This window comes from Girardinichthys multiradiatus, chromosome 2, assembly GCF_021462225.1.
Source record: "Girardinichthys multiradiatus isolate DD_20200921_A chromosome 2, DD_fGirMul_XY1, whole genome shotgun sequence".
In the NCBI taxonomy this organism is placed as follows: domain Eukaryota; kingdom Metazoa; phylum Chordata; class Actinopteri; order Cyprinodontiformes; family Goodeidae; genus Girardinichthys; species Girardinichthys multiradiatus.
Genome location: NC_061795.1, coordinates 1,829,062 through 1,839,494, shown reverse-complemented (window position 1 = coordinate 1,839,494; position 10,433 = coordinate 1,829,062). Strand labels below are relative to the sequence as shown.

The following is a 10,433-nucleotide window of genomic DNA, read 5'->3' as shown; positions in this document are numbered from 1 at the left end:
AAACGTACATTTTGGGAAACTTTCTCAAATATTTAACGCTGGCGGTGCATCTGCAAAGACACAAGTTCGCTCTGCCTCTTATTTAATTAATGACATCAATGCAAACTGGGAATCGCAAATGGTCCAAACGACTGGTGAATTTTGTGAATGAAGCACTTAGTGACTGAGGAATGACGTCAGCACAAAGCCATTTCTCTCATCAGCGAGCCAAGTCTGAGCGAGGGAGCGTCCCATTGGCTTGCTGTAGCATTAGGGCCACATGATTGGCTGCCGGCAAATAATTAAACACCTACACAGTCAATGCACAAATCCGAGTGGTAGGATATATAGGCTGGTGGTTGGTGCTTCATGCAACAGAGTCAAGAGTTGTTCTGCAAGTTAAGTTGAGAGAAAGTCAACTTCTTGTGTTTTGCACAGAGATCCAGAGAGATATTTATATATTTATTTTATTTTTACTGCCGGGTGATTACCATTGAAGGTAAGTGCTGACTTCCATTATTGTTTTCAGTAGTGGGTTTCTAATTGTATTTTGACTCTTGGTTATGGGAGCTGATTAGAAGGGACACAGCTGTTGGACTGGGTTGATGTGAGTAAAATGTGGCTGGTTACCAGAACCAGAACATGTTGGGAAGGTACTATCTTTTGATTGGGCACCAAAGACTCAGTGAAGTAGGAAAATTAGGAAGGAAAGGTGGAAATAATTGGGAAGGAGAGCTCCTGAAAAAGCAAAAATCATTGAGGCAGAGTACATCATGAGAAAGAGGAAAATGGGCAGAAGCAACCAGCTTAGAAAGTGTGTGTGTGTTTCAGACAGATTGTGTGTGTGTTTGTTAGAGACTGCTGGAAGCTCATTACACTAATGCACTGGTCCCTTAGGGAGCTGGCAAGCTTGGAGTACCCCCCCCACCTCTCTTTTCACCCCTCCCCTTCCAGCAAGTGCTACCTATATTGCAGTCTAGGACCCTTGCCTACCTTCTTTCTCTCAAACGCACACACACACACACACACACACACAAACACACACACACTTTTATGTACACACAGTTACCTGCTGGCATGTCATGATCCAGTCCCTGCTGCGTGTGACATGAGAGAACTACATGTCCTGTGCTCGCTGCTGGATATTTTGGAACAGTGGTTTCGGTGAGCGAGTAGAGGGGGTTGTCATGTGTGCGAGGATAAGGAGACAGAGACATGGGTAGAACTAAGCTAAGTTTTCATGTAGGAACTCAAGGAGTCTCCGCGATCAGCTAGTGCATTTCCTGCACATGTTGCCTTGTAGATACATCAGTTCACAAGAAGCTGACAGAAGGTGGGGTGGGGGTCTCTTCCTTCCTGTTGCAGGGGACCATGGTTATGTTGAAGATCTCTGCTTTCCTCATTGCCTACGCCCTGGTCATCTGCCAGATGTACTGCTCACAAGCCGCCCCTGCCAGGTGAGACACAGCTTTCACATTCTACATTATATTCTGGTAGTTGTCATGAATTTGTAAGCAACTCTAAATTTCTGGATTTACATTTTTTAAAGGAATGCTTGGATGACAAACAACTGGTATTATATTTAAAACTATTTTAAGGATAAAAAGATGCAGTCTTGAAGTTTTTTTCAGGTCATGTTGTCATTTTTAGCTGCAGTGACATTAACGCAAATAGCAAAAGTCACTATAAGTAAATAGAAATAGTGAAAATGTTATGTTTTTTTATTAAATATATTGCACACTGTAAATTCAACTAAGAATCCATTCTGACATCTGACAAATTATATACTTGCAACAAACCTTAATTTTATATTTTTTCTCCTTCATGTAAATGGATTGAACATTTCTTTGTTGTAACTAAACACACTGTACACTATATTATAATTAATAAAAATGAACAAAATGTACAAACCACATTCCTATGAGTAACCTTATACAAAAAAAGATAAATCTAATGCTTCGTTTAGAATTTAAAAGATATGAAATTAGAAAAAGAAATAGGACAAATTTGAATTTAATGTATGATGAAGTTCTTGTTATTGCACATCAGTTCTATTGTTTATATAGTAATAATAAAAACCAAAAAAGGGGTTGTAATTCACTTCAGAGGGAGATAAATGAGACCTATATATCCATATGAAGCTCCATTCCAGCCACTCTCCCAAGCACTCCTATGAAACTATCGATTTTGTAATAAATCTAATGCTTGTTGGAAATCAGCCCCTTTCTCAAACGGAGCACTTTGCGCAGATTGTTTCTCCCCCATGTTGGCCGCTGGCCCTCCAACTCAGACGTCATTACTCTCGGAGGTGGTGACGTCTCCGCCTCCCCTTCCCATCCATCCTGCAGTCTTACCAGCACCCCCAGATTCCACTCCAACACCCCCAAAACATCCTGGCACCCCTGTAGGTGATAACATCTGCATGGGATTTACATTGACACTTACCACTTGTCTCTTTGTTGTCCCCTAAACCCCTCTGACCCCCTCCTCCGGATCACTTTCTCCTCACAGACCAGGTTTAGAGTCAATGTCAGACCGAGTCACGCTCACGGACTACGAGGCGCGAAGGTTATTGAACGCCATAGTCAAGGAGTTTGTACAGATGACAGCAGAGGAGCTGGAACAGCAGGCGACTGAGGGAAACAGGTACATCTGGCTCTTATTTATTAAGCTAAGCTTTAATATTTCCTTATAGCAGAAACAACCCCTGAGCAACTCAATTTCTAACAGAGTGATGTAGAACCTCCTCGATTAATTAATAATCAAGTTTATTTTATTTATTTATTTGACTGTCCTATTCTGACAGCTTAGGCAAAAGATATGGTGGGTCTGGTTACTATGTTCTAGAAAGGGGAAGAGGAGAACATTCCAAGTTTTGCATAATTGACCTAATTGAATTAAAGGTGCGATAAACAGCATGTTGTTCAGGCAACAAAATGAACATGTCTTGAACCTGCTTGCTTTTAATAGAAGTATAAAATTGAGAGAGCGTTTTTAGGGCTTTCATCCAAGATCAGCCCATGTTTCACACTCTGGTTTCATTTTAACACCACTGCTGATGCATCATCAGTCAGACCTAGAGAGGTATGTACTTCTGACAAAACCATAGGGAAAAAAAAGATTTTTCCACAAAGAAATGCTAAAGTTAATAAACACAAATCTGTATTCTCTGTCATGACCCTCTTCCTGCATGAAATAAGCCTGGTTTTGACTTTGTGTGAAGGGACTAACACTGCCTGCTGGGCATGTGAAAAGCGTATATTTGCTTATTCAACCAAAAAAAGTGAGCATGATGTCAGTAATGGGAAGTTGCATGACTGTGGGAAGCGAATGGTTTGTTTTGTGGGTGTAAGAGATGTGGGAATGAGGGAGGTGGGGTTGGAGCATGACAGGATGGATGACGAGTTCTTTGAATGTTTAAAAAGGGAGCTGGTGGCATGATCTTGTATGAGGTTTAAGATGTTTTTAGTCCACTTTTATTTAGCTGTGATGGCATGAGATGGAAATGCATGTGAGATTAGAGCAGTGTGTAAGCAAAGGAAAGAGAAGACCAAATGATGAAGAATGTGTTAGCTGCATGTGTTCCCTCATCTATGAGTCCTTTTCTCTGCATGTCTTTTTGTGTGTCCCCTCCCCAACAGCATGGACAGGCCCCTAACCAAGCGCTGTTCCAACCTCAGCACTTGTGTGCTTGGCAAACTGTCTCAGGAGCTGCACAAGTTGCAGACATTTCCCCGCACGAACGTGGGAGCGGGAACGCCCGGCAAGAAGCGCAGTGCTCCTGAGAGGGACAGCTATGCAAACTACGCCGACACGTTTGACAGCATCTAAACCCTTCTTCCTCCTTTTCCCTCTCTTTATTTCTCCTTTCTCCTTTCTTCTTACCTATCATCCTGTCATCTTCCTCTCTTTATCCCAGTTTCCTCCTTGTATTCTTCATATCGGCAAGTGCATGCTAACTTTACCGGCTTCGTTGACATGAGAAGAACCTGACCTTTTCTGTTTATACCTGTTTCCCGCCTTTTTTCCCTTCTCCTTATTTGGCAGAGAATAATTTATTTCTTCTATTTCAGATAATCAGACTTAATTTACACAACTGTAATTTCAGACATCCGTTTCTGTGTAGTGTTACTTGATGGCATCTGAAAGAGAGATCACCTAATGTAACAATTAATAAATAATCCACACATGCGACACCATTTTGTTGTTTAATAAACGTATTTTTCTACCAGGAAGCCTTAGTTCTTTTTCGTTTTTTAAGACACTATAAAAATGCTGGTAATGATCATACTAAGGTGGAATTAGGCAAACTTAAATGTAAATACGCATTAAGACGCCTTGAAATCTGTCTAAGAAGTCCTCAGCAATTCCGGAGGTAAGAAAATATATGTGCTATGCATGGGTGTTATTTTCTCTCACCAGTCTTGTGCTGTCAGTGTATTTTGGTCTCAATTCATATGATGTACATTGTGTCATAGCATTAACCTCTGTTTGATGTCCTGAAGCAGCGTTACAGCACAGAAGCGAGCCTGCAACACGGCCACGTGCGTGACCCATCGCCTGGCGGACTTCCTCAGCCGATCGGGGGGAATGGGCAACAGCAACTTTGTCCCCACCAACGTTGGTGCTAAGGCCTTCGGCAGGCGAAGGAGAAGCATCCAGATGTGAGCACTCTCCGAAATCTTCAGGAAAATGGTAAATACTAAAACAATAAAAGTTGATAACGGTTTGAGGGAACAGCTTTAAAATGCACTGAAATTCTCTTTTTTTCTGTCTTTCAGAGGCGGAAACCTGAAAAGAAAAAAACCTGTGAACAAAACTCAACAAACAAAACTACGCAGAAAAATGCTGAACTTGCCTTTCATCTTCTCTCTCACATTCTTACTGCAAAAGAAAGGACATTTGTCCCCATGATCCATCCTGTTATTGAAACCTTTTTTTCTTTGCTTTTGGCAAATAACAGAAAAAATTGACAAAAAAAGCACTTTACTTTATGTACATGAACAAAAGAACTTAAGAAAGTAAAAAAAAAATCATCAACATGGTTACTCCTTTTTATACATGAATATTATTGGAAAATAAAATGAAAACAGCAGTGGTTATCACTCTTTTTTCCCCACGTTTCACCTCATTTGAACACATTTCTAGCGTTGACCCCAGTCTGAGATTCAGATCTCGACATTACTCCCGCGCTGCCAGAGGGAGGCCATTAAAGATCAGCTTATCCAACCTTTCACTCCACACACAACGGCTGTTGTCTTGTGCCTTGATGTAGAACAATTTACATGAACGTGATTGTACAGCTTTGTTTCGAGATGGCAAAGAAGACCCGAGTGAGGAAGAGGAGAATGGTGATGGATTCATATTGTAAACAATATTGTGAAAACAAAATTTCAGCAAGATTAAAATGTATTTTAGATACACTTTGGTTTGAGGTAATTGTGTTGTTCTTCAAAGGTTTTTTTTCAAACAGATGTAGAGAGAGAGCAAATATTTCACCCGGCGCTTATATTTGCACTCATGATGCTGATATGCTGTCCATAAATTAGAGACAATGGGGAGAACCTAACAAGAATGGAATATTCTGTGATTTATTGTTTGCAAAATAAACAGTGCTTCCTGCTGACAAGATGAAAACTTTAACAGTTGAGTCAAATCCAGAGTCACCCACTTTATTGGTTGTACAAATGCAGACATAAACACATGTGTTTCATAGGGAGTAGTTATGACTCAGACCCACAGGGGCATGGATATGTTTGAATACGTGATACAAAAAAAAACGTGCATGGGGAATTGCTTAATAAAAGGCAGCCAAAAACTGCAGTCAGACTTGTTCTTTTTTAGATCCACAGATGGTTGACATATGCAGCGATATTTTAGGCAGAGCATAAAAAACACCACAGTGTTCAACTTCTCCGCAGGAAATCTAACATGAGGGACGACTGGACATTTTTGAGGCTTCACATGTTGTTACGGTAGCACTCCAATAGATGGCAATCTAATTATCCAGACAAAAAGCTTCTGTGCAGCTCTGTAGATTTGCTTCAAGTTAGGAAAACCTTCCTTTCTCCGACTGTGATAAAAGCAAAGACCTACTGCAACTTCTGAATGTTTTCACAGATGATGTTTCATGCGGTATAGAGTTAGGGTTACACAATCTTAATCTATAGATACCTTATTATGTGCAAACATTTTTAAGAGGCTTGGAAAAAAGGAAGGAAAAGCTAAGCATTTTTGGTAATACTTGATGCATCTATAAAGGTTCACAACACAAGGTAATGCAGTCCATGCAACTGTGAGCACTTCCCTATGGAGCAAACAAGCATTTCTGCTGTTATTCCAGACTATAGAACACCCTGTGCATCCTGCAAGTGGTTTGAAATAATTGGAGTGCAGCATTTAAGTAGAATTGAAAACAAAGAGATCAAAGGATGGATAAATAGATTTGGATCTGAAATACACAGCATATCTCCATTTATCTGTTTTGATAATCTACCCGAAAAGAAGAAACAATAAAGCATCAAAGTCACCAAAAAGATGCAGATTATTCATTACCCTTCTTCCATGGTACGCTTTATGATGGCATCTTGAAAAAAAAATGTCTAGAGTGTTCTTATGTGTTAAAAAAGACTAAATAAACATAATCTAAAGACATTTTCTATTTGTTTTTTGGAGGTTTTGGGATTTTGTTGTCTGTAGGTAATATTGCACAGTATTGGTGCATGAGTGAAAAAGAAAGTTGTTTAGTTTATTTCATAGATTTTTCAAATAATGAGTTAATTCATACAGTTATAATAGATGTCATTCTAAATGTGATAGCCCTATAAAAGCAACTCTTTGAAAGGGTTTCTTGTCTGAATGTTGCCTGTAGGTGACATTGTACCGTTGTGGAACAACACATTGAAATAAATGTATCAAAAGAGTTTTCAGCATAGTTTTCTATTATCGTTACGATTGTTTACGATTCTTGTAGTTTGTTATTTTTATCACTGCTTAATTCCAACTAATTTTCATTTCAACACGAACTATGATTTCTACCCTCAGAACCTTGTCTCAACATAAAGTTTGCAATTTATTTAGCTATGAAAAATTAAAGCTCACTTATTAATAAACAAGAAACTAACTAAATAAGAACTAGATCAATACATTACAAATATCAGCATAGGACCTGTGGGGTACTTCTTACATCCCATTGTAGAGGTTGGTTGCTGTAGAGCCCTCAAACAGGATTAAAACCAGCAACCATGAACAGGAACCAAAAGTTGAACAAAGGCAGCAACAGGCTTCAGCAATTAGTTAGTGCTCTTCAAAATAAAAGCATTACAAAACAAATTTCCTGTTAGTCAATGTAAGTGTGTGCTTCAGGTTAGTGAGGAAGGTGCTTTCCAGCTCCCTCACACCCACATTTTTCTAATTGTTCAAATTTTTGTGATTAAAGAAGACCTCTACCCTATAGTCTAATCTATAGAAACTCCTGCTGTACTCTCCTCTGTCTCAATTGCAGCATCTTCTGTCAGTTGAAATAATAACACTGCTGTTCATCTATTCATTCTGAAGCAGCATTAACATTCACGTAACTTTGGAGACTGTAGGGATAATGAGTATGTTCCAAATGGGAAAAAGTGCAAAACAGGAGAAAGTTGATCCTTTCATGCTGTACGGATGAATGCCAAGCTATGCAACTGAGCAAATAGGGGATATTTGTCACTATTTGCTTCATGCTCCAACACACACATGTTCTTGTTACACATCATACTTAAATAATACACAAGAAATCTGTGATGAAGGAAGCAAGTATTGACAGTAAAATGACAAATTGGTTGATTAAATAATTCCCAGATGAAGGATTTGTAGGACTAATATGAAAACTTGTATTCTTATAGTTTAAGCAGAGAGAGGAATTGTTTTCTATTCCCCCTCGAGCTTTAAAAATCCCTGATCTGTCACACTATCTGCTGCTCTGTCTGGTCGAGAGAGACGGAGCCCTGCTAAAATCCACATGGAAAGTTTTTCTGAAATGACTGAGGAGGAAAAAATAAAATGTCATTTCTATATTATGGATGATTGAGGGGGACAGGAGGTTGGGGGCTGCTTTGGTTTTAAGCTTCTCTCTCAGCCGCAGTCTAACAACCCCACTTTGCAAATGAGAATAGCAGTCCTAATTGTAGACAGCTGCTTTGAATGGGGCCCTTCCAGACAGGAATGAAACATTTCATATCGGAGAGAAACCAAGAAGTGAGCCCCCATCTTTAATTGAAAGACGTGCCTCTTGTCCTGTTCCCAGAATCCCACACCACAGGCCCATTTCCAAAACGGGGGTTCTGGACGATGCTTTCCTTTAAAGACTGATTTAATGGTAGGGAGAGATAGAAAGCTGAAGTCATGATGTTGCATCTGAATTGATTTATGTTCCAACAGATTCTGCAACTTAGCAAGTTGTAGGTTTTACTGAGAGGACCCTGCTTGGTTTCATGAATAAAGGACCAGCATTCCTTTTTTAACAGTGTACAGTTTTTAATACAATATTTCTACCTTGCCTTGTTTTTCTTGTGGAAATGATCAATATTCCTATCCCTCAAGTTGTGAAAATGGACGTGCAAGGAGCTTTTCTGAAAAGCAGAGCTATAGTAAAAAGAAAGGACAACCTCTTTGAATTTTACAGTTCTTTCTATAAGTACATATTAAAAATACAGGTTCATCAGGTTGTATAATGATTCAAATCTAACATTAAGTACAGAAAAGATCAGGCCAAAATGGGAAATCTGCAGGTGAAATAAATACACCTCAATAGCCTATAGCTTGCATAAAGTAGTCATTTTCTGAATGACTTTTTCAGTCTAACGTTGGGTAGAAATCTTCTTTATACATTACTTGATTGGTTGCACGACCCACTTAAGGCCAGCCTTCAGTTTTCAGACAGCTCACCTTTCCTGTAACTCTAGAATACTTTAGATTATGATTGGCTTATCAACTAAAAATAAACCTTACCTGCTAACCGAGGCCTTTAGGTTTTTTAGTTGTTTCTCTGAGGATTCTATTGCCTGACCAAGAATTTGTCAGCTTGTTGGACAGCTGGTTGAAATGTTTTCCTCTTGTGAATAATCTTTCTCACAGTACAATGATGGACTTGAAGTTGTTTGGAAATAACCTTATAATCCCTCCCAGATTGATGGACAGCAGTAATTGCTTCTCTAGGGTGATTGCTGATGTATTTTCTCCTTGAATTTTGTGTTAACAAACACCTCTGTGCTCCAGAACAGCAAAAACTTCTACATTTTTGCAGTCACTCTTGCTGTTGACTGGCTGCTGCTTTTTGTTCCTACTTTTCAATTTTACCTTTATTAAAGGTGTTTTTCAAGTAATTCAAGTAATTTTACAACCTGATGAAGAGCACATAATTTATCCCAACACATCAAAACGAGAACTGAATAAAAAGAAGAACTTTTTACCATGTCTGCCTGTGTTTTGGAATTTGGAGGACCAGTTTCTACAGTCTGCATTCCTATTATTTTTTCATACATAATTGCTGCTGATCAGTCTTTGGTTTACAGGTATCAGATTGTCTTTTATGTAAAAAGTCCTGATAATTAAATGATCTGCGCTGCAGGAAGTTCAGTTTCACCCATTTTCATTAAAACTGATATATTGTAATACTTACAGAATATGATATGAATTGAATTTGGCTAAGTCAGTAATATTCCTTAAAGTAGACAATCTCTTGATGACAGCACAGAGAATGCAACTTTAAAGCTAGTTAGGCAACATTAAATAGTTCCTTCATATATGGATACAACCAAGAACAATAAATTCCGATGACAGATTTTTTATTCTACACTGGAGAAAATAGTTGTTCTCTCTTTTATCTGGAGGACACAGAAGGTCACAGACTGGCTAATTAAGTTGAGCTCTTTAAGTTATACACTGTAAATGTAAATTAAGGGACCTTGGCTTTACTCCAATTCATTTTAACAACTTTTTTACCCTGTAAAAATAGATATGTCAATTCTGATAAATAAGAAGGTGCCTGACTGTTTAAACATTTAAAGTCCTAAAACCTTACAGGCAGCCAGTACAGAAAGGACAAAATGGAGCAATGTGTCCACATCTTATTTTACTGGTCAGCAGATAGGCAGCAGCAGCGCTTGGACCACCTGCAGGCGACAAACAAGAGAGTTGACCATCCCAGTATAAAGAGAGTTGCAGTAGTCCAGTCAAGAGAGAAGAAGTCAATCACCCTTTCAATGACAGTATGAGATATAGGGTTTGATTTTAGTGATCAACCTCAGATGGTAGAAGCTAGATGATACTACTGCACTGACCTGTTTATCAAATTTAAAACGTTATCAAACAGTACCCCAAGATTCCTGACAGCAGTACAACTAAGAGAGAATTTAAAGGACCAATTACACTGCTACACTCAGTTAACACGTCAGCTTTCCCAGAAAACTATCACC

General features: G+C 38.9%; 1 protein-coding gene across 3 annotated transcripts; it reads left to right on the top strand.

The window, feature by feature from the left end:
• The first annotated feature begins 321 nt into the window (after nucleotides 1-321).
• LOC124878970 (calcitonin gene-related peptide-like) lies at nucleotides 322-5,622 on the top strand. 3 transcript variants are annotated; one of them, XM_047383215.1, is made up of 5 exons: nucleotides 322-478; nucleotides 1,345-1,436; nucleotides 2,491-2,625; nucleotides 4,488-4,674; nucleotides 4,761-5,622. In XM_047383215.1, exons 2-4 carry the CDS (start codon nucleotides 1,351-1,353, stop codon nucleotides 4,645-4,647), a joined length of 381 nt encoding a protein of 126 aa, XP_047239171.1. In that variant the 5' UTR covers nucleotides 322-478; nucleotides 1,345-1,350; the 3' UTR covers nucleotides 4,648-4,674; nucleotides 4,761-5,622. The 3 variants fall into 3 exon arrangements, with proteins under 3 accessions (XP_047239171.1, XP_047239165.1, XP_047239156.1); XM_047383209.1 differs by having other exon boundaries at nucleotides 4,485-4,674; XM_047383200.1 differs by lacking the exons at nucleotides 4,488-4,674; nucleotides 4,761-5,622 and adding an exon at nucleotides 3,621-4,205.
• The last annotated feature ends 4,811 nt before the right edge of the window (nucleotides 5,623-10,433 follow it).